The 24811-nt window shown below is 40.3% G+C and overlaps 1 protein-coding gene across 1 annotated transcript; it reads right to left on the reverse strand.

Annotated features, from left to right (window-relative positions):
• Positions 1-540: 540 nt before the first annotated feature.
• Positions 541-23323, reverse strand: LOC145479514 (lysosomal alpha-glucosidase-like). The gene is made up of 17 exons (XM_081457898.1): positions 22191-23323; positions 19821-19966; positions 19190-19361; positions 18175-18274; positions 17554-17666; positions 15181-15438; positions 12908-13018; positions 11291-11610; positions 10152-10285; positions 9309-9460; positions 8853-9001; positions 8317-8401; positions 7267-7457; positions 2627-2715; positions 2127-2176; positions 1832-1981; positions 541-1116 (listed from the first exon to the last, which is right to left on the reverse strand). Exons 1-17 carry the CDS (start codon positions 22566-22568, stop codon positions 1054-1056), a joined length of 2661 nt encoding a protein of 886 aa, XP_081314024.1. The 5' UTR covers positions 22569-23323; the 3' UTR covers positions 541-1053.
• Positions 23324-24811: the final 1488 nt, after the last annotated feature.

The following is a 24811-nucleotide window of genomic DNA, read 5'->3' on the forward strand; positions in this document are numbered from 1 at the left end:
ACTGTATTTAAGACCAAAATCGACCAAAAATTCGAGACCCTATTTAAGACCTGACCCTGAACTCAATCAGACCTGCCTTATAATTAGTTTCCTAGTTTAGACTGATGTTAAAGGCATTGTGTAGGGCTTTTGTTGACGGTCTTATCGATGATGAAAAAGTAGCTTCTTCTAAAAAACATACCCAATTCAAGACAAGAGTGCATAAACCATACCCTATTTGAGACAAAATTCGATACCCTAATTCTGACCAAAACGGCTAAAAAACAATACTCTTTATAGCCCATGTAAGAGAGTACCTGTTATGTATGGTAGCCTAGGTAGCCTCGGTACTAGGGTGCGCGCTAGCCTCGTTATCATGTATATATAAGGAAGAATGAATTTCAAAATAAACGGTTAATAAACGGTTATTTTGTTCTTGTGGTACGTTGCTGTCTACTTGTTGAAATAGTACCGTCCCCCGCCCCTCCACGAGCTCTTAACATTCCATGTTTTCTCGAATATACAGAAGCACACAAAGTTCACAGAGCTCAACAGCAACTCTTCATGCCAAAGAAAGACATTTATTTAGAACTTTTAGTCTAAAAAAAAAGTAAAAAAAATTCCTTCGTAACAGGGTAAATAAATTTACTGTTGGCTCTTTTAAATTTTTAAAAATAAACTTTTTGATGGTAAAAATCTATTATAAGGTTTACCAGTTGAACGTTGTCACAACTACTTCTAATATAATTTCATTGTACTCTCTACCCCTTAAAGATCAAGTTCTAGCTTTTTTTGCATTTGATGCACTGTCACTGCAAATCACGAAATTTATCGGTAACATCTTTACTAGACCTAAAGATATTTAAGATATAGAAGACGTTTTTTGTAAATTCTTTGCTTTGCTCGCGACATCACTACGCGAGCACGCTATCAGTTCGTGCTGGTTCCCTGTTTCTTTCGAGTTATCAGAAGGTGAATTCCTTTTAGTGTTCACGTTCTCACAGGATGATTTCTATTACAGAAATATTTCATGCAGATTTCGACAACGCAGTAAGAAATGGTTGACTTGTTACTTCAGGACCAGTGTACCATAAAGTCTTTGGCCATTGGTAGGGTGAGTTGGCTGATGGTCAGCACCTGACAGAAAGAAAAAAATACAAACAAACAAACACAAAATAATCAGTCAATCAGTCCATCAATCAATAATAATCAGTAATAATAATAATAATAATAACGATAACGATGACGATGATGATGATGATAATCAATAACCAATTTTTTACCCAGACAGTTCATCAGTCAGTCAATCAATCGATCAATCGATCAATCGATCAATCGATCAATCCGTCCGTCAGTCCGTTCGTCAATTAGTCAGTCAAGCAAATGTTCACTGCCCACCCATCAAACTATCGGTCGGACAGCCAGCCTGAAATATCAGGTTTCAGCCCGAACACCAGAAAGAGTGGTTTGCCGCAGCCCCCCCGCCCCCCTCCCCTCACCCTCTCCCCCGCCGTTGCGCGATTATTTCTAACTCCCTTTCGCTTTCTTTTTCACAGGCACAGTCATAAAATGACAACGACATAATTATGATTTGAAACTAGTTTTCAGTAGGATCTCACACACTGCCAAAGGAAATTTTTGGCTTAATCATAACTATAGCAAATTTCTCGATTCTCATTGCTTGTCATCAGGTCCTGATAGAGCCTTTCTTCTTTGGTAATCACGCAAGTGATCAATAAAATCTGACGACAGTGACGCGGCGTTCCAGTAGCAACATATTACAACGAAATGAAACTCCCGTTATTTTATTACCATTACTTCTAATAACCACTAAAACGTTACTGAAAATTACCTTTGTTGTCGGATTGTAACTATAGCTGGATATTGGAGAGCCATTTACTGTAACAGAGCTAGGATTCGACGCGACGCCAAACACGTGTATGTAGGTCACCGGTGGCTTAGGTTGATAAGAACTCTTCACAACTGTTGCAGTCAATGTTCCCTGAAAAACAAGAAATACACAATCATTTAGGCTTTCCATACAAATCTCCTGCCCTGGAAAGCGCTAAAAGAACTCGAGATTTTTCCCACAGGCACTAGTTTCTATTCCTGACTTTTGAACATCTTTTTCGAGACAATTTACTTACCATGGTAGCTTTGTATTGAACATATAAGTACGGAGCACTCACTATAGGCTCTGAAAGACACCATTTAACAAGCGTAAATCAGCTGGGTATAGCTACATGTATTCGATAACTCAACAGAAATCAGTGAAGTAAAACTAAGTAGCGGACAACGTAAAGCTAACAGGATTTTTTGTATTTGAATGACTAGATACTAAACTTACCCCAGATTCATTTAAATGTAAAAGCTGGTAACATTTGTGGATAATCTTAAAAATGCTTCAGCGCCGGTATCGCGTCTCCTCGCACAAGGCGATTTGAACGCACGCGCACGTTCACCCACAGCACTTACCGTAGCGAGAAAAATGAGGGACAACTTGCCTACACTAACAATTGCAAAGAAAGCAATTCTCTTTTTCTTTAATGTACAAACCATTGGCCGCGGGAACTGTACTGTACTGGTTACAGTGCACAGAATTGACACGTTCACCAACAAGAGAAATACATTTATCCCTTTTGCTTACCGAGTGATTCGCCGTCGTCATAAAACAAGCCTCCCTTGGCCTCCCCTGATGAAGACAATGCAACGATCAATTCAAATGGATTCTGGCGGCTGCAACAAATATAAAAAAGAAATAAATTAGAAATAACTAACTCTCCAGACAAAAGTCAACAGAACAATCAAACACTGACTCGCTGGCGCAGAAACAGTTTTCGTTCTGCGTTCAAACGCGCATCCTTACTGCTTTCCAGCTAAAATAATGGGAAGAAGAAAAGTTCCTAAAATATGGTATTGAGTTACATAAGGTACAGGACAGAAAGACAAACTAGTAAAACGGTCAAATGAAGTTGAAAACTCAGTGACTACAAAGTGCAGTTGAAGGCAATCTTGTCTCAGTCTAAAGAAGAGGCTCGTGAATTTTCTTGTTTCTTTGTTATCGTCTTGCAGCTGTTTTGTATCCTGTTTTTCAGCGTCCTAAGGAGAACAGATCGGCAAGAATCACCAACGACAAAATATTTTATTCCGTCAATACTTGCGCGATTCCAGAAATAAAAACGCCTTCTTAAGAGGCGCCCTCTGTAATTTTCAACTATGGCCATTTGGACCAGAAAAAATCAGATTCCTCAAACTTTCTCAGATGAATGGTCTAGATAAGTGATTCACAAAAATATAACTTTCAGTTCAATTCGATTCGTATTTTAGCGCTGGGGCCACCATCTTGGGATTTGTGTATTAAAAAAAAAAGAAAAAAAGAAAACGATAGACAGTATCAAGTCAAAGGATTATGATCTGTGTATCTTGATCAGCTTTATCAGTTCATCAGTGAGGCCCTATTAGGGGTTTTCAGGATACTGGATATTTGGGTAAAAAATTAACAGGATGCAAGAAATTTAGGGGAAAAATTAATGGGGTAGACCATGTTTAGATCAGATAAAGCGGGACAGGTGTGTCTTTTGCTGCCGGAAGTGCCATCAAATTTTGCAAAAGACAACAGACTGAGGAATAGTGCGCAGGAAGTAATGATAAGCGACGTTTTATTGAAACTTCTTACATTTTCTTAGCCGTGTCACTTTTCCATCAGAAAAGAAAATGCTCAGAAAATTACTGAAGGGCAGTTAAGGACGGTACCTTCTTTTTTAGGCATGGTTTAAACGCCAGGCGCGCGCTTGGGTTGGAACTAGTGACGTAATTAACTACCCTACCAAGTGTGCGACTTTAAAAAAATTCTATTGTGGCCGAAACAAATTTCGCACTAAAATTACGAGCCTGTACTAAAACCGGGATTACCAGAAAAGCAGCATATCGCTAAGCACTAACTGTGAACGGCTTCCAGCTGAAAAACTACCTTTTATCGTATCCGTAGAAAAAATCATACTGAAATTCAACTGTAGATGGCATAGCGCGCGCGCAAAACAACTGCGAGAGACGTCAATGTTTAACTTACTTGGAAAGTAACAGGAAAAAAAGTAACGGACACCGACAAAGTTTTCGAAAGGATGAAACAACTCATTTAACTTTGAACAAAGGGGTGATTACAGCTACATTTTATGGTATGAATTGGAAGTGGCAAGCCTATTCGACAATGCATTAGTTTTTGGCTGTGAGGAAAAGTTATGTAGACTGTATTTTGGCTAAGCCAGAGGAGTGCTGTTGCGACGATTCTGTTATTAAATACATGTCAAAAGTGGTTTTTATGTTACCACTTACCACGTAATTTAAAGATGTTTTTTAATATGTTTAGTTTTCTGCATGTAAAGGCGAACCTTAGGAGAATCTGTGAAGAAATATCTTGACCTTTTTTTCAGAAAAATGCTACCGTCAGCAGTAACTAATTATCTCGGAAAAATTAATGACTACCCCCAGTTTTCTTTGTGGATTCTAATAACCCTGGCTAAGATCTACTTTTTCCATGTTTTCTTAATCTGGCGGAAACACGTTTGTATTTTGTAGGCACCATTCGTTATGAGCCTGAGGCACCCCACAGCCGCTAATGTCGTTCAGTTCTGTGATGGAGCACAGCTGCATGTCTGCACAAGACTAGTTTTCAACCCCATACAGGGCGCTTTAAAATACCCGCATCTATCAAGCGAAGCACTAATGTTGACGCTTAGCTTTTTAAAGACATTATAGATGCGTTTAAGGCACACAAGTTGAATGAGTCATAAGCAATTGGATGAGTTAACTGACACTTGTCAAAAATATCTGCAGCTTGATTCTCAGCGGTTGTTGTGTCTTCTTGGAGGACCTTCTCCTATCTGTTTCTAAGCTTTGAAGCCATTCTCGAAAGGAAGGATTAAACGTGGCAAGGAGTCAGGAACTCATCACAGGTGAACCGCCTAATTCTGGCCTCACCTTTTGAGCGCCTCATCTTTTGTGCTACAGTAATTGCTTCGACTTTTATGGCCGTCTCCTGACCCGAGAAAAACTTTTCTTGCGCACTGCTTGTCAGTCTGTTGCCTTTCGCAGCATTTGATGGCATTTCGGGCAGCGAAAGACACAAATATAATGCTGAACAAAAAAAAAAAAAAACAAAAGGAAGAGGCTTTTTATTGGAGTTCTATCCGTATTCTATTTGTAATAAATGAAAATTCTCGTCAAAAACTAATGGCCGTCAATGGGATTAGGATAATTGTTTACAAATATAGTGTGGAATGTTGTGCCTCGATCTCTTTGCAGACACAAAGGTTGCCATGTAAGAAATTCGTGTTAAACGGTACAGAATTCGGGACACATTTCATTCTCTGTTTATTTCTCCAGCCCCGTCTTTATCTATCTATTCAGTGTAACAAGTGTGGGCTTCGAAATTACTAACAAGGAGCTGCGTTACCTAACCTTAAAACCCCTAAAATCTGACACAAAACTTTCATATTCCACCGTGATATAAATACTAAGAGTCCAGAATAAATGCTTATAGCAGTTGACATACATTTATTTTATCCTAAATAGCTGGCCATTGTTGAGGCCCCATAGTGGGAGGGAGGGGGGGTGTCGGTGTATCCCTTATCCTGTTAATTTTTGTCCTAAATATCTTGCATCCTGTTAAATCCAGCTCAACGATTTCCTACTCAATTAATGTCCTGTTTTATCTGATCTAAACATGCTCTACCCCATTAATATTTCCCCTAAATTTCTTCCATCCTAACTTTTTACCCAAATATCCAGTATCCTGAAAACCCCTAATAGGGCCTCACTGATGAACTGATAAAGCTGATCAAGATACACAGATCATAATCTTTTGACCTGATACTGTCTATCGTTTTCTTTTTTTTTTTTTTTTTTTTTTTTAATACACGACCCCCCCCCCCCCCCCCCACCCCCCTTCCGCACCTACCCTGCAAAAATAACCTAGAAAATACCTGCAAGCAGAAGCTCATGTCCAAATCATTCTGGGAAAGCCAGTTACTAGTTTAGCCACAGAAATGCGTAAAATGGCTTTAATGTCGGTTACATTTTCACTTCCTACCCACCCTACCCCTACCCGTTGGAATACGCATTTGTCAAATGTAACGCAATCTGTGGAATAATGGCGGGTGCACAACAGATCAAAACAGAACTGAGCTTAAACGAGTTCTTGATGAGAATCCTCGATTAAAAAGAAGATTTTAAAGGCTGCTAACAGACTTCTGGGTCAGTTAGGATCTCAGCAAATTGTTAAACTTCTTGTAAACGGCGGCTTATGAGGCGAAAGACAAATAATATTGATAGACGTTATGAAGCGGGCTTCGGAGAGTTGAAATCTGCTTAACCGTGGCGATGTCTGAGAGTGATTTCGTACACTAATCACCGAAAATGTGGCTGAAACATACTGGAAATATAACATGAGGCATCGTGGAACATCCAGTTGTCGATATGTCGCGAGGTAAGTGGAATATATCATTATTTTCTCTGTGCATCGTTATTTTCACGTTATTATGCTAATTACAACGGCGGTCTTTGTTGACAAAAGCACAGCTTAAACTTCTTCTTCTAACATTTTACAGTTTTAACTGCCCCAAAATTTTATTGCATGTTTTTACAGGTGAGACATTGCTCTTTAAGTGGAGGGTAGTTTTGGGATCTCAAGTGATGTACTTTTGGTGATATTTTCCTTTAAACTTCGCCTTTTTTGTGGCGCTTCATGAGTAGTCCGAAACGGAAGAAATTTAAAATTCTGTAGAAAAATCAGGTGATGATCAAATTGCCAAAACAGCCTCTCAATGTAACAAGAAACATTTGCTTGTCTTGAATAAAGGGTTTTTACCCGGATTTAGATCGTTTTCTTTGTATGGCAAATTGTTAAAAATGTGCCCTAAAATGGCCGCTGAAAGCCCTCTCAGAGGGGCAAAACCAAGATGGTGGCCCCAACGCTAAAATACGAATCGAATTGAACTGAAAGTTATATTTTTGTGAATCACTTATCTAGACCATTCATCTGAGAAAGTTTGAGGAATCTGATTTTTCCTGGTCCAAATGGCCATAGTTGAAAATTACAGAGGGCACCTCTTAATTTTTTCTCTCTTCCGCCACCACGGCAGCGGTGGGGATGAAGCGTCACGCCCATATTTTACGAAGACATAACGGAAGACCGTCCAGCGCTCAATCCCAGACCCTCTCGATCCAGAGTCCAACGTGGTCACATGGTCATTTGGTCACAGCACTTTCCATTATCTTTGGTTATTTTACCTGTAATAAGTGGTGATATTTGGCTGTTGTGTTGTAATGACATGTCCTCCTCTAAAATGGAAGTTGATTTTATCCCAGGGGGCTGATAACGTGTGATACTGACCCCCTCCCCCAGAGGTTTGTAGAATGGACCCATCCAAACCGTCATACCATGTGGCATCTGGGAAATAACCTTTAACTGAGGTGGATCCCTTGAAAAGAACAAGATATAAAAGAGTAACGTCACTCCACGTAGAATAACTTATAGAGGAGAAGACTGTTGACAACAGACCTGTGTAAAACAGTTAACTGCCTCCCGGCTTTATTACATTCATTTTGAAACCACTGGTTATCCTTGAAATCTGATTGGCTCCAAGCGGGGTGATTTATTCACGAATCGCACTATCTTTTGCTCTAAATTGCATCTTTTTCCTGGCCAAAGAGATTGGAATACTAAAACAAAACAACAAATCAGATTTCAAGGCTTTTTCAAACTAACAAACACATTGCAGGAAAATGAAAGACAAAAAAAGCCTTTGTTTGGCAAATTTTGGTACTGATCAAAATCTTGTAGTTCTTGTATTTCGGCTACTAAATTGTGCGATTTCAAAACGGATGTAATTAAGTGGCAATTGAACTGAGTGGAGTGCAATTTTGGTCTGAAATCATACTTGTGATTTCAAATCGAACTCGCGCTGCTCGCGCATGTGCACTCCACTCACTTCAGTTACCATTCCTCACATCGAGGTTTCTGAAAATGTAGTATGTGTTCAATTTAAGAGATTGCATTAATGAACGGTTTATTTCTTGCAATAATTGATTTTACGTGCATGATTAATTGTTCACAACTACAGGATCGGGGCCAGGGACCTGTTAAAACTACCCTCTTAGAAAAACGAACTTATAAGGATCTCTTCGATATAGATACAATGTAGGTAAGGTCTGCGTGCGTGCCAAGTGGCCCAGCAGGCTACTTGATGACGAAAATATGCCGAAAGTATGCTGAAAAGTATGCCGAAAATATGCAACATGCAGGTATGACTGACAGAGAGAGAAGAGTGCACTACCAACCTGAACTAAGACTGGTGTTATAAGCAAGGCCGGTCCAAGAAGGAACTGCTTGTCCATAGGATACGTTTCTTTGTCGTTTGGAAACCTAAACGCAACCAGAATAAAAGCAAGTAATTAACTGCATGAGAGTGATTAACTGATATGCTGTTGACGCACTTCCCTTTGACTACGGAAGACCGACTTGACAACTGTAAGCCCATTTTTTGATACTCTATGAATACAACCAGAGTCTCTTTGCTTACGGCTGCGTTGTAGCGGGGTCCCACTGTACTCCGAAAATTTACCCAACAAGATTGTCATACAGGTCCTTCTCGCGGGATGTTTGGTTACCTCTCGGGACAAGTCATTCACACCTGACTGTGTAAGTCTGGCAGAGCTGACAGACCCAAGAAAGTTTCACGGATCCTTCATGCGCGTAAATGACCCATCGGAAAATTATACAGTAGTTAACAAGCTTATCTGCACTAAGAACGGCTGTTTAAGAGATTCACTCTATCAAAAATAACATTTCTAGTTTTCAAGAACAAAGAACTCACTCGTAGAAAAGAGCCCTGGCCACAGCACTTCCGGTGGTGTGCGCCTCCGCAAACAGGGTGTACAAATATGGCAAGAGTCTGTAGCGGGTCAATAACACATCACGTGCCATACGAGCGAAATCGTCTCCAAATGCTGCGGGGTCCTGGGGCTGAGAAAGAAAGAGACATGTGCAGTGTTAGAGTATATGTTTACGTTTACCGAGGGGGAAGGGGGGAGGGAGAAGGGGAGAGGGGGAAGGGGGGAGGGGGGAGGGGGGAGGGGGGAGGGGAAGGGGACAATTACACAAGTGGCAAAATAGATAACCTGTTTAATTAGGTAAGTAAAATGTTTCATCGAATTTCGAATGAGCTGTCTAAAGAATAGCTGTTAACAAATTGGATGAAAAACTTAATCAGTCTCATTGACGAGCAAAACAGGCGTCATTTTAAGGACTTTTTTTCTGCCACTGTACTTACAGGATCACCCTTTGTATTGTGATTTCTAGAAAAAGGGTAGAAGGCGCCTAGCTGCGTCCATCTGGCACACAGTTCTTTAGTAGTAGCGCCTTGAAAGCCACAGATATCTGGTCCAACCAGAGGAATACCGTACAAATTGAAGTTCAATATTCCTGAATGAAAGAGAAATTCAAGATATCATGAAATATTGAGTAATTTCTGCGACCAGGTAATTTTAATGAATACAATTTCAATGTGTGATTTATATTGGTGTGAACTCTAAATATTTAGCACGAATTTTAGGGCCATTTTACATGGAGGTGGGGGACCCAGGTAAGCGAGGAAACCCACCTAAGTGGGGTAATTCGCCTCTCCATATAATCCCTCATTCTAATTAGCGCACGCTTACATGATAAGTTGGGTAATCCGCTAAGGTGGGTTTCCTTGTCTGCCGGGTAGGGTAACCCTGTCAGTCGAGGTCGCATTTTGCCAAGTAAACGTCTCAAGGAGGGGTAACTCGCCTAGCCACTGTCGTAATTTGTCTGCTCCAGACATTAAAACTGCACGGTTCATTCTTAAGGTCTACTTCCACTCCCTTTCCGACAAAATTACATAGCACAAGCTAAGCCATCACTGCTCTGTTCTCCCCAAATTTCTCGAAATTCTATCTCCACGACGACAGCGGGCTAATCCTTCTTCGAATGCGTCGAAGACGTGCAACAGCAGCATCGTGTTGCTGCGTTTGAACAGGCCCTCAAACACGGTATGAAAATGGAACACAATATGGCAACCCAGAAAATTAGACTGATATATGTAGAAAGAGTGTTTTTGCCATAATTTAGTCGTTTGTTATTTGTTCCTCACCTGGTATGGAGAGATACAAATCGTTGAAGGTGGCAGCGTTATCTCCCAACCAATGCCCCCCATGACGACCGGCACTGGGAAACGTTGAACGTGAAATCACAACACTCCGCTTTCCTCTGATTTTCTTCAGCGCGCTGATTAAAAAACATAAATACGCAAAAAATGTGCTCAGCAAGAGTAGAAGAGACTCTGCTAAGCTTGTATGAACAAAAGTCTCTCTCTAGGAGCCATTGTTTGATCACCCGAGAAAGGAAGTTTTACTCTGCAACAGATCCCGGTTTCCTTTAGTTTGTGGAACGAATAGCGAAAAAAAGCAAGAAAACTTTGCTGCGCGAAAACCCGCAAAGGCAACAAAGATCTTGCTCGAAAAAAAAAAAAAACAGTAAGGAAAAACGTTCCGCTCCTGGTTTTAGACCATAGAAAGTAAGATGTAAAGTTCAATATACACGGCAGGTTTCCATGGACTGTTACTCATAAAGATCTCTGTTTATTTCTGTTGACCAACCTACCTTACCCTTAGGTCAAGGTTGCAGTTATGTGCAGTGTTGGCTACTTTTTGAATTAGCCGATGAAATGAGTGTTAAAAGAATGCTATTGGCCATTACTTTCCTGGGGTCAGATGTAAAACTCCATGTTTTCTTTCCTGACATTTTGCTTCAGAGTTTCACAGCGACATATCTCAAGCCTCAATATGCGTTTCTACGCACCACGTCTCTACGCTTCGCTTCAGAATTATCTAAATTTACGAACTTTCTTCGCGAACTCGGCTGTACGGACTACAAATGAAACCAACTATTAAACTAAACTAAAAGAAAACAGTAGTCAAAAATACGTGTTCAAAAACTGTCATGTGCACGAGGAACGTGTTAGATGTGTCGAATTTCATTCGATTGATGTTCACTTGAATTTGTTCAATTCTTCGAATTCACGTGCTAACAAGCGCTCTTAACATTTCCGGTCGGCACGCACACAAAAGACACGTCATCAGGTATCGCTCGTTTCTTGCACGTGAAAACCTCACAATTCCTTCAGTCTAAAATCTTTAATTGGGTGCTCCCAAAACAGTAAAAATTATACTAGGAGATTTTAGGGAGATTCAGATTCAAGCCTACTCTAAGCATGTGTGGGGCTAACCTTACCTCATTGTCTGGACCATTTCCGACAGGCCATACAAGCTGTGCACATCATAATGTGAGTAGTCGTGATGTTTTGCTGACATGCAGAGTGTTTTGCTGTATAGCGTCCCTCCTGTTACATGGGGCACGTACGGAGGGTGGTCCAGAGGTGAATCGGCTGGACAGCCCTTTTCAGAGCCATCCACAAAACTGGACGGTTCATTCATGTCAATCCACAGGCCGTCAAATTCAACTTCCTCGTGAAAATGCGAAAGCATCTGTTCCCAGTAAGCCTGGGTTGCTGAGTAGGTAAAGTCTGGAAATACAGTATCCCCCGGCCAGACCTACAAAAAGTAAAATAATATTACTATGTGACTTTGTCACTTCAGATAGGGCAATAACTAACATGAATCGATCTGATTTGTCTATTGCCGATCCAATGTTTTCCAAGGATTGGACTGGTCAGGCACAATCCCAAATAATCATGCAAGATCACTCTTGAAGGTTTTCTTGTAGTTTTGGGACTTCTATCTCTATTAGAACTACCTTAAGGTAAAATATTATTTTTCTTCCAACTTCCTGTTCTCCCTGTCTCTTTTTTTGAAACATCAGACGTGAGTAAATGCTCGATCGGTTTTCGATCAGACTTGCACTCTGTAAGCATACAATGTATCGTCCCCAAGTACCCAATCCATGATGGTTTTTTCTTCTTATTTTCCGAGCTTGCCTGGGAGTGGACTGTGCTGGGATAATATCCACCTATGTTTTGTACTGACCTCGTGCAAAGATCACAGTCCGATACTCCCCTAGTACTGCTCTCACGCGCGGGTAATAAGATAATTATATATCAACAAGTAAATATAATCGCGTGTGCCACGCTAGTACATGTACGTGGTTATTGGCAGGCATATAACTACAGTACTAGCAACTGTTCCCATTAGCCTATCCTTGAAACTATTGCATTCAATACTGCGTCCTGGATTGTTACTCTTATAGTTTGCACTTTGCATTTTACACTTGCTAGCCATCTCAGAAATGCTACGAGCATTGTGTAAAATGTTGCACCATACAACCAAACTACGCCCCACACCTTACCACCTCCTCTACAGGGTTGGGTGGGGGGGCGGGGGGGTTACTCCCATATGCAGGCTGTATAGGAATGTGCCACGGGGTAGGGCATGGTTTTTGAGGTTCTTGATCCTTAAATAGGGTATCATTTTGCCCCTGTTACCATTGTGTTCCCAGTGTGATCCTACGATAGGGTAACTATAATCGTATATCAGCTAAATATGCAGTGTGTAAATGTCCAGCTAAATGAAAAACAAATGATCTGTTAAAACTGAACTATCTGTTAACTTCCAATTTTACAAAAACGAAATAAAGTTAACCTGTTCACGTATAAATTTTCACTTGCTTCATCCTTAAATAGGGTCAGGTTTTAAGACCCTCCACAGCACACACCTACATGCATCCCAAATTTACGGAAGTCCCGGTTCCCCCGCCACCCTGCACCCACTCGGGCACCATCTTAATGCATGAAATGTCTAAAGAACTTGTAAAAATCTACATTTCCAGTGTACATAACAATATCGCACTGTATACATGTATGTGATTATAACACAACATATCCAAGAGTTTAACCTTGCCATGAATTAGTTCACCGCTGGAATCATTGATAAAAATGCCCATTGCAAGTCCATCATCAAAAGGAGGATAAGAACCCCATGTCTGCTGGGAGCATATGGCAGGATCCTGGAAAACAGCACAAATAATACTTCAACTTTTGCCTCATCAGTTATCCCCTTTCAAGTTTCCATTCATAATTTATACATTTTATACTAAAATTCATGAATACATTTTACCAAACAAACAAACAAACTTTTACATCTATGACACCTTCTAGTCTACGAAAATCCATATGCCTGCCCCCAAAACCAACTGGGGTAAACAGAAACTTAACTTACAGTATCAGCCTGTGAAAGATTTTAACAACCTGAATCTATTTTACTTTTTAAGATGAAGTTACTAAGGAGAGTTTACATGTACTTTTTCAAATTTGTATTCTTCCATTTTTAACTTGTATATTGTAATATCTCTTGTTTAGATTACAACCTCGTCCCCAGGTTCTCTCTCCTCTGCCTCCCTTTTAGTTGGGAGAGAGACCGTGGTCGGGGCTGCTCAGGTGACAATTTGTGACAGAAACTTTTCCACTGGGGTAAAGTCAACAAATAATTTGTGTCGATCTCAACTGAAGCAAACGACAGGCGATCACTGATCATTGCTATATTAAACCACACACAGGCAAATACACCTTTGAAATTCTCCAGTCCTATTCTAACATTCACACAGGTCAAACGAAATATATAAAATTATATATCACTCTGATTTCAATTCCAGACCCTCAAAGTAAAACTGTTTCGCTGTTGCATGTTGCCTGAATTGACCTCACAGCACATTGCTTGCAATATAAAATGATGTTTTATCACCATTTTGCACAATATAATTCATGACAATGCCAAGGAACTGTGTTTAAACATCTGTCTTAATATAAACTTACACAAACCTGATCGATGCACATGAAATATAAATTGTGCGGGCCTGTGTCAACAAAACTGTAAATCATTTCACATTGCAGTAAATCAAATGCAAGTCAGAATACTTCGCTAATCGGCCGTGTGACAGAAATACTTTTTAACATCTAAAATACCGCCCAAAGGAGAAATAAATTACCTCTAAATTCAAAGATTCAAGAGACTGATCCACTGGTTTCACTTCGAATCGGTATGTGACGTTTTAGATGTGCTAACTGTCGAAAAGTTTGTGCTCCATTCAGCTGCCCAGTGTCTGATCTAGAGCGTGCCATTGTGGGATTGGTGCAGTTCGATAGAAGATGTCCCCAAATATTTGTCTTGTGGGTCATTTTGGCCTAACAAACATCTGTAGCTACTGACTTGCAATTTTCCTTCGTTTCCTAAGTTTTTCGAAAACATTGTGTGATTTAAAGTTTCATAGAATTGACAATATAAAACAGCGTGCGTCTTACGAATGTTTACGACATGGACAAATAAAAGTGGCTGCCAGAGGCTGAGATGAGATTCCTGGGAACATGTAGAATATATTTTTCTATTGCAAACCCCTTACTTTTCACGCTTGATTGATGAAACACGACGTGTCATTTCCGTTGTTTTCTTTGTCGTTCTGCTATATTATTGTCACGTCAAAGCAGAAAAGAATATTATCATTCTTTGGTCGAGAAAACAAAAGAGAAGAACACAGGCTGCAAACAGAAACCAGCAGAACTGACAACGTTGACAAAGATAAATTGAGTGATACTGATGAATGTGAACCTTTTGTTGAACCGAAAGCCAAAGCAGCAAGGAGAAACTTTCAATCTACCTGTGGTAAAGTGGTTGCGATACGATAACACAAAGAGTATGTTGTGTTCGATTTGCATTGGGTCTAGCAAAGCAAACCCCTTCACTTCTGGCTGCATTAATTTCAGAACTTCGACACTGACTCGCCATGAAGAAAGTCATTATGCTGACTCGACTTTTTTTTTAATTTCTCAAAAGCAAAAAAGTGTGTCCCCCAAAAAACTGGAATGTCCCCTAGAAAATGTTGACTGGGATAGAATGTCCCCCTAAAGTGAAATCCTACATCAGACACTGCTGCCAAATTTCTTTGTGAAAGAAAGTCTTCTATATTTTGTTCCAGGTCTCTCGCAAAAAAATGGTGACCAGCTCAATGACAATCTTTATCAGGAGAGTACTGTATTTTCTTAGCTTCAACCCTGAGTGAAGTCAGTGATCACTAATTAAAATTAATTTTAATACACCATACCCAAATTCACAACTAGGTAATCATATAAGCATTGCCTACTAATGTAGATAAATTCACAGAATTAAAATACTCACCACTATTGGAATGTAGTGCTGACTGTAACTGTTGTGTAGTTTGTCCACAAAGTCTCCCAGCCCCCTCCAGTCCAGATCAACCCAAAAGTCTTTACGTTCGTTGAGGTATTCAATATCGTTCCACTGGACGTCCTGAGGAATCCTGTAGTTTCTCATGTTTTCATTCACTGTTTGGGTGCCATTTAAACTTCCATAACCCCAGCGGCACAGGTGAAACCCTAGACCCCAGTATGGCGGCATGTATGGAAGACCTACCACCTAGAATGATGAAAAAAAACAACAAAATCATTAATTTTACTTTAATAAGCAATGACAGCTACAGTAGGTTTCTCTGGGTGTTGAATGGCTTCAGTGTTTTAAGTCTTTAAACTACAATGAACTCTCAAATTGTACAGTCAACATTTAAGTACAGTCGAACCTCCACTTGCAACCACCTCTCCTCAGCAACCAGTTTTCCAAAATACTACTCATAAAAGTTTCCAAGTCAAATCCCTATATTTTTAACCTCTTGTAAGCGATCACCTCTCGTAAGCAACAGTGACCACTTTTAGAGCTAAAAGTTTGAAATTTTCATTGTTTTTAACCTCACGTGAGCGACCACTTGACAGATAACAGAGTGAAAATTGGATAACAAGGTGTTGTAACATTATCGTACTCCTGGCTGGTACAAGAAATGGAAATTTCTTAATGGGAAGAGCCAAATGAAATTTTTTCTCAAAATTAACTTTTCCATCAATAAAACATTGCATTGGCATTGGCACTTTGGGTAAGACTCAGGACTCACCATATTCTAATGAGGAAAAATTTTGACCCATTATGGTCTAAATTCTCGTAAGCAACAACCTCCCATCAGCGACCACATAGCCTGGGCATTTTGGGTGGTCGCGTACGGGAGGTTCAACTGTAGTCTACTCTTGAAGGCAAGGAAGATGTAAAACAGTAAACAAAATGTTTTGTTGACAATAAAGGTTAGGCTCTACCAGAGTGTAACAGTATTAAATACTATTACATTTTATCCCTTAAAATGGCCCAATCATGTGAACAATACAATTCTGTACCTTCCCCTCTAAACTGCACTGCAGTATCTTGCATAATTTTTGAGTAATATAAAAGATTCATTGTAATGAAACAAAAGAAATATCTGACACAGAACTCACCCCACGTCTAGTCCTCTCAACAATGGCTGCCACAAAAAATATGGGCCCGTCAAAGTTCAAATGTCAGATGAACAGTGCACATTGTCCAAAAAATGTTCCCATATTTCCTAGACACCTTCACTGCTTACTACTGTCCCCCAACCATCCCCCTCCACTGGTAAAAATAACACGATTACATGCACAATGTACGAGACTTCAATGCAAGGTCTAGCATGTTTGAAAGAATTCAATTTATTGCTTTGCTCCACCAAAATGTCCTGAGCAGTCCCATCAAACTTGGGCCAGAATAATTAATTTGAGCAAGAATCATTTGGCGCATTCTCTTTACTGTGTGCAAGGTAAATACTCCTAAAGACATGATTGATCATCGCAGTTATGCACACAACTTAAGCAGTTGTGAAATTAAAGCCCAAAAAAATTTCAGGCCTGAATGGGATTCGAACCCATGACCTCTGCAATACTAGTGCAAAGTGACCAGCTCCCAGTTGGCTTGATAGCTCAGTTGGTAGAGCACTGCACCGGTATACCAGAGGTCATCAGTTCGAATCCCGTTCAGGCCTGAAATTTTTTCAGGCTTTAATTTCATGACTGCTTAAGTTGTGTACATAACTGCGATGATCAATCATGTCTTCATGTCTTTCTCCGCAGTTCAAATATATGATCTTTCATATATTCACTTGAATAAATAGTCCTGGCAGTAAACAGACAGAAAAATTCCCTGAGTAACTAAAAAAGTAATTTAAATCAATGCGTGGCGATCTTTTTTATTTCTTTTTGTTTCGTAAGAACTACAGCTGAGCATTTCAGATGTTGAGTAACATCAGTTTCAAAATGGGCATCTCATGATCAAATTATGTTGTACTCCAGAATTCAAATCTAACTTTGCCTCAAGAACAGGAGGAGAGGGGAGCAGGGATGGCACAGTGGTGAGACTGCTTGCCTCCCACCAATGTGGCTCAGGTTCGATTCGGGCCTGGTGCCATATGTGAGTTGAGTTTGTTGTTGGTTCTTGCCTTGTTCCGAGGGTTTTTCTCCGGGTTCTCTGGTTTTCTCCCCTCCACAAAAACCAACACTCCAAATTCCAATTCAACCAAGATACAGGACCTGCATGAAAACCAGCCAAGACTGACGTGGCTTCTTCCCTAATATTGTAATTCATTTATATTTATTTACTCAATCATTTATAAAAAGTTTAAACTTAAGTCATGAAACGTACTGCTGTAAACTGCTGGACAACTAAATCTGGAGTTGGGCCAAGGAAAACATAGAAGTCAAGAATTCCTCCAATGGTCCTGTATGTTATAGCAGGAGTAGGCTGCAGAAGAATATCTGTGGGAGTAATTAAGGAATTAATTTAGACTGGTCAGTAAAACTTAGTACACTGCTCTTGAAAGGCTGCCTATCTGAGTTGCATCACTGGAACTACAACCTTGGTCACAAGGGTTGGAAAAAAATCATTCTATACACATTTTGCCCCTCGCCACCCATGAACAATGTTGACAAAACATTTTTATCTAACACAAGTTTGCATTTTACCATTTTCCAACATTGAATGGGGGAATGGGGTTGTTGACACTCATTCTGTAGGTATTACGATTATGATTTCATAATTTTGGTATTTTCCAACACAATTTGTCCATGATTGTAGCTTGCAACTGAGGTTAATGTGGGAAATCTTTTCAAATGCAAATGACATTAATCTCTTTTCAGTGATATTCCCCCACACGAGCCCACATGAGCCTCCATTGCTGTGCAAGCTACAATGTACATGTAGTTCTAGTCCAACACCAAAAAATACGAATATGGCCTACTGGGAACAAATTTAAAGCACACATACCCATTGCATTGCTGTTCAAAAGAAATATTCCATGAGCATTTCCATCACTTTCCATTGACAGATAATATGGGAAAACACCATACAAATTCTTATCAAGACCCTGGAAAGGTTACAAATTAAAAACTGTAAGCATTTGTTCCTACAGTGGATTATATTTGGAACATGTGTACCAAAGGCATCCCCAGTTGAGTGTTGATCGATACCCTTGAATGATACCCTTGATCAACACTTGATCGACACTCCATCAATACCTCGGTTGACACGTGATGGACACTCCATCGACATCTCAGTCAACAGTCGACTAATTTTCGATTGATGCATGTGAGTTGCTTGACACTTGGCACTGACTACTGACCGACTGATGATCAAGTGTCGACCAAGTATCGATTGGGTTGTTGATGAAGTATTGATCAAGGGTATCGATTGACACTTGACCGTGGATACCTTTAGTACACAAGATCCTTATATTTTCAGTACAAAGGGAATGAGGGCTAGGATTATCATAACACCGATGCCCCAGTTTAACGTACTTGCCTTTTCAATGACAAGTACAATTTTCATCACTGGTAAAATTAATATCCAACTTTCAGCAAGGCGTTCTTTCACACAAACTGACCACACACTAGTATGCTCACTTTCTTATCTCCCTGGAGACATCCAACCACTCCAACAAATTCAATACTAGCATGTGCCACAGGTGTAAAATGGGGCAGAGGGGAAGGGGGAGGGAGCAGTGATGGAAGTGGATGATTCACACCAAAAACACTTCATTAGGAGGGTACGATCAATATTTAATTACTGGAACAGCACATTGTTGAAGATGATCAGCTCCAATTGCTTTCTTAAGGTCACAAGTGCATATCATTGCCTAGGGAGAAACAGTCTGAAATGCAACTCAGCCTCTCAATTGCAAACCTCTAGAGGATAAAACCAACATTCATGGTCAATATTAGTATTGGACAGTATTTTACGAAATCAATTCAATTTACAGCATAAATGCAATTCATTGATGTACCTCAGGAGTGCCTCCCTGGTCTCTGGAAAACAAAGTCGATCTGGTCCAATTAATGTCAAGTTGTAGTGGGACAACATGTTCACCCAAACCATACAGAACATTTGAGGGTAACAGTGACGACAACTGAATGAACTGGTTCTCAAATACCATTCCTCCCACTGAACTGTTGAAACTAAACACAGAATATTTTACGTCAACTTATTAAACACAAATTGCGTACCTGGCAGTAATCAGTGCCCGAAAAATACTTGAATTCTAGCATGCCATCGGGACAAGCAGCTCTCAAACTTTGCCTGCCCTGGGCAAGTCTTAGTTTAATTTTTTGTTTGCTACATAACAGTTGAAAGATGACTTGCCTAGACCCTTACCCATCAATTAAGTGTGAATGAAGTTACTTGCCCAGCAAGAAAATCTACATGTCCCAGTCAACCAGACGGCACTTCTTTTGAGCCCTGGTAATATTTATATAATGATCATGAACATGTACATAATGTATGTATACATTTACTTGTATCTTGAAAATCAGAAGCAAAATAAGGGTTTGTGAATAAAATCAGAAGCTATTTTTTGGTGCTTTTTGCACATCTTAACTAAAGTACAAAGACAAATATACATTTTATGAACAACTTACAGAACAGTTCCAGTAGATTTTCGTGTCACAGCAATGCCAAATGGAAAATTAGTGACACTGACAGTATAGTCTAGTGTAGTCGCCTCTTTTTCAACTTTGGGAGTTTCAATGGGAACTTCATATCTTTTATTATTGGGATCAAACACCTGCGGAAAGAACATTGTAAAGTTTTTAGAAACATTTAATTAATTCAACAAGCTTAAAAAAGCTTGTTGAAATAATTAGAATTTCCGAGTCAGTGTCTCTCTTTCTTACAGTTAAAGCCTTTCAAATACTATGAGTACTACAGCACAGCTCAGAGATATTATTTAAAATATGTGTTATTAATTTTTAGGAAAGGTCAAAGTTTGTTCAACCTGTATAGCTCTCAAGTAAATACTGTTTTTGAAAAAATTGACATCATCATACTGTCGGCACTTTATACCCATCAATCCTAAGCTAAATGGATTAAGTAATTTTCTGTCTCCAATTATGTGTCTAAGGACGAATTAAAGATGGATTAGATGAATGTTTCAAGATGAACTACATGTATCTGTTTCAGCTCCTCTATGTAAATTCACATGTTTATGACCTTTAGGCCCTTTTATTTAATTTGTCATTCAAGACACAGATATACAGATAGATTGTCTTAATCCTAGCCTAGTATTGCTATGCTTGGATACATTATTCAGATTCGCTGTGTGATACCCATCTCTACATACAAATGGTTGGAGTATTCGTCAAGATCTACTTTGACCTACACTGCAATGACCACTGGAAAGTTTAACCCAGTAAAATTTGTACGACTCAGTAGCATTTGCTGCCTGGGATAATTTGTGATTTCTTGTGGAGCTTTAATATTCATAATTTTGCATCATTGGAAACCTCATTGTCCGGGTGTCTGGAAAACCCGAATAGCGAATGGCGAATAGCTGCGAATAGCGAATAGTCCCGAATAGTGCAAATAGTCTCGAATAGTGCGAATAGTCTCGAATAGTGCGAACAGTGGTGAACAGTCGTGAAAAGTGGCGAATAGTGACGAATAGTCATCAATAGTCAACGCTTTAGATCTAATATCCTGCCTTAATTAATTATCCAAATAAGCAACAGAACTGACTTCAGTATTTATTACCTTTTCTTCTCCGGACCCAGGCTAGGGCTGTCCATTGCCGACATTAGAAAACGGAAAACACAAGGATAACCTAATAAAGACGTATTTACGCTTTTACAATGGTTAAAACAGAAGAAATTATGTTTAGAAACACCTTTTGTCCTGATAAACGTCTGTGCTTTTTAGTGGGAAAATTCCACCCTACATTGCTGAGAGGTTGACTGCGAGATACTGTGTACCCTATTTGCTACGATTTGCCACTATTCGCCACTATTCGAGACTGTTCGCCACTTCGCACTATTCACACTATTCGCTATTCGGGACTATTCGCTGTTCGCAACTATTTGCTATTCGCTATTTGGGTTTTCCAGCCACCCTCATTGTCCTGCCTTTGGCCATTTGTATTGAATGAACTGCTTCATACACCTTCACTCAAAGACGTCAAATTTCTTTACTATCTTCATACAAAAATATAGGTAATTGCCAGTTTCTGCAAGCCTGATACAATGCATACACTGTATTAATTTTCCTCATGTGCTTCAAAAATTAGACCATCAGGTCAAATGATGGCCATCCATATATGTGAGCATATCTGACCCATGGTTCAACCTTTCTTGACAGAGACATGTAAAACAGCACATTTTTGGGATCTCGAAAAATTAGTTATAAATGTCTGACATGTATGCACACTGTACTGTATTTTGTAAAGACTCTTCTCATGCTAGATCACTCCCGGTACAAGATCTTTCGAAATCTTTCGATTACAAAAGAGGCCTGAGACTGAAACATAAACAGGAAGTTGGCTGTGATTGATCACAAGATTATCATGAGTTTGAAACCTGATAACCTATACATGTAAATATAGGAAACGTACTAGTGCACGATTTTCCTATCAAGTTGCGGAAAAGAATGTTGTGAGCTGTGTAACCGGTCCTCCAGTAGTTTTCCAGAGTTCAGTGGGATGAAACACGTTGTGAGTCGCTAGAATAGACCAACTATTCAGCCTAACACAATGGACGTCTCAGCACGAGGCTCTGGGGAATAAACCCCACAAACTCTGTAGTTATTCCCCCTGAGCCTCGTGCTGTGGTCTATTGTTTTAGGCTGAATTTTAATATATCGAAATTGGTCTATTAAAAGGAGTTGCGTTTTCGAGTACGTTTTGGCTGGTTTATTGGCCCCAGAATATTACACAAGTTAATACATAAAGAAAGGGAGCTCATAGGAAATTGATTACAAAATTCACTGTTGTGTAGATATAGGTTGTTTCCAAACCCTACCTTGAAATGAAGTCGATCTTGAGCTTCAAATCTCACATCCACGGCCAAATTTTCGATATCATTGCCATAAGGTCCAGCGTGCCCTTTCTTTGTCAAACTTAACAAATATCCTGTGTGCGTTTTCTCCTTGTTCACTAGTTGATAACCGTAGTCACTGGGATAAAAACAGTAAGGTATATCAAGCGGAACTTCATCACCGACACTGGAAGGTTTCCTCCAGCAACAGCCACGATTCAAACAATTCTGTTCGCTTGCACCATCTTCAGGGTAACAATCGAAGCGCAGGTTGTTTGGAATATCGCTGCATCCCTGCTGGCACCTTCCGAGCTCTGGGAGCAATGACAGAACCAAAACGAAAAACGTGCAGGTCCACTCCATTGCGTGAGTTCGGACCCTGAAGTATTTTTTTGCACTCCGCGCGCGCGGTTTTCTACTCCGTGCGTCATGTGACAAAATTCTCGTGACCTGGCAAAGAACCGGAGCGGGTCTTGCCCGCTCGGGACTACCTGCTGTGTCCCGCAAGCAATTTTTCTCTCCAAAAGCTATAAATCGACTTCGTCTCGGTCCATAAGCACGGAAAAAAGGACTTGGCCAATATCCAGACTATCCAGCCATCCTGACCTCCAAGGAAATGTTGGAAATCTGATAAAAGAAAGGAGAAAGGTTAGGATATGGATGCATAAGGAAGCAAGAGGGAGCTCAAGGAGAATTCCCAGCGGAATGCTGGAGGGAACTCATTGATCCACTGGAAAATAATAACAGACTGGAAGGGAAATTAGCAAACGTGAAACTGAACGAGCGACAGAACACCACGCAGAACCCACGGAAAATGGCATAAGGCAAGGCGCAGGGGCAAGGCGCCAAGATCGCAAGAGGAAATGAGCAAGCAACTGGACATTGGTGAAGATAAGGATATAATAGACTGAGAGCGAAGGAAAGCACGGGAAATGTATGAAAAAATGCACGAGGGAAAGATTAACGTTCCCCTTTAATCAGCTGCAGTGGTCCCTGACTTCTAGTCAAGTAGGATACGAGATCTGGTGACAAAATTGCTGGAAAAGAAGCTAAGTTCGTTAATTGTCTTGCCAGGGCCCCGGATCTGAAGGAATATTGTCCACTGATTCCTAAGTATCCAACGCGTGTATACATAGCAGCCATCCGTCATCCTATTTGAACATCCAGCGTGCAAAAAGAAAGGTTGAATTTCTGTCTTTCTCACCACGTTCGTACGAAGGAAAATAATTTTCCCTCTCCAGTACGCCGACGCCAGCCGTGAGAAGATGGCACCGAGCAGACTCTGCTGGCGGAGCATTGTTGACTTCCTTAGCTCCACTAGGAGCCTAAATTAAAGGAATAAGTCAGAACACTGGAGCACAAAACACACTACAGCAATATAAAGGCAGGCAGAGTGCGAACACTTGCCCGGCGGTAGTTTAATGCCATCTCAGATGTCAAACTTTACCAAACTATTTACCAAATAGAAGACGCTTTTACAAGTTATATTAGCCCTCACGGATCCTCAAGAGGTCACCATAATGTCGCTATGAAACATAATTTGACGCTATCCCATGGGTGGGGCATTTGCGCTTTTCTGATGGCCCCACCATATGGGGATTTTGTATGGGGGATGAGCGGGCTTGGAATTTATTCATGTACTCAACTTTTTTGTATAAAGCGTATTGAAATTGATTTAAACATGGTCAAAAGTTATGATAATAATAATGCACACCAGTCTCCGCAAGACAAACTCGCAAAGACGATGTTTATATGGAAGAGAGAAGGCTTATCCCTTTAAACAAAAATACGATCCATTTTTTATGAAAATAATTTTATAATAAAACGGATCGTATTACTATTTGCCTTACATGCAACTATGGCCAACGACCCACACCATTCTCTCTTCTCGCTCCGATCGATTCTCTGGCGCATGGTAGACCAAAATGAATTTTTGGGAGTGGCGGTGGGCCACTAACTAGTTTCCAAGGGGTTAATTAAATCTCAGAAAAAATAATTTCCATCTGGGTTCTTTACGTAGGATTAATCAGTTTTGATATTTACTAAAGCAGGCTTTCGTTTTTAAAGAGTACCGATTTATAATTCTTTGTATCTGAGTAAATTGTCAAATGCCCCAGCCCCGGGCAGTCCTTGCTAGCAAATGCCTAGCCTGCGTGGCCGGCGGTATTGTAGGCGCGCGCTGTAAAGTTTTGGCGGCCTAGCCGCCTTTTGCGAGGGGTCCTCTTCCCCATTCTCCTCGCGGCTTCGCGGCTCGCTTTAGCGGCTCCGCCGCCAAAACTTTATTCCGTGCGCCTACAATACTACAACAAAACTTTATTCCGCCCGCCTGCAATACCGCCAGCTACGTACGCAGGCTGGCAAATGCCCCATGGTGGGAACATGTCAAATGCCCGTCAAATTGAGCCTGGTAACTACACAAGGTGCTATACATTGTCATGGAAACTGCACTAATAGCAACAGAAGTTAAAGTTAAAACAGGGAAAGTTTTGCTGTCAATAAATCTCTGAGCGAGAATATCGGTGTAAGCTTCAGCTAGAGACAAAACGCGTCGGAAGAAATAAACGAAAAGCTCACGTACAGCTACAAGAAGTCTTCCTTTGTGCTGC

Source organism: Orbicella franksi, chromosome 2, assembly GCF_964199315.1.
Source record: "Orbicella franksi chromosome 2, jaOrbFran1.1, whole genome shotgun sequence".
In the NCBI taxonomy this organism is placed as follows: Eukaryota; Metazoa; Cnidaria; class Anthozoa; order Scleractinia; family Merulinidae; genus Orbicella; species Orbicella franksi.

Coding starts and splice junctions, on each gene's coding strand:
- LOC145479514 (XM_081457898.1), bottom strand. CDS start 22,568: ATGGAGTGGACCTGCACGTTTTTCGTTTTGGTTCTGTCATTGCTCCCA. Junction 17,667..18,174: donor TTTGAACAGCAATGCAATGG/GTATGTGTGCTT, acceptor TTACTCCCACAG/ATATTCTTCTGCAGCCTACT. Junction 11,611..12,907: donor GTGAACTAATTCATGGCAAG/GTTAAACTCTTG, acceptor TACTTTTTGTAG/GTCTGGCCGGGGGATACTGT.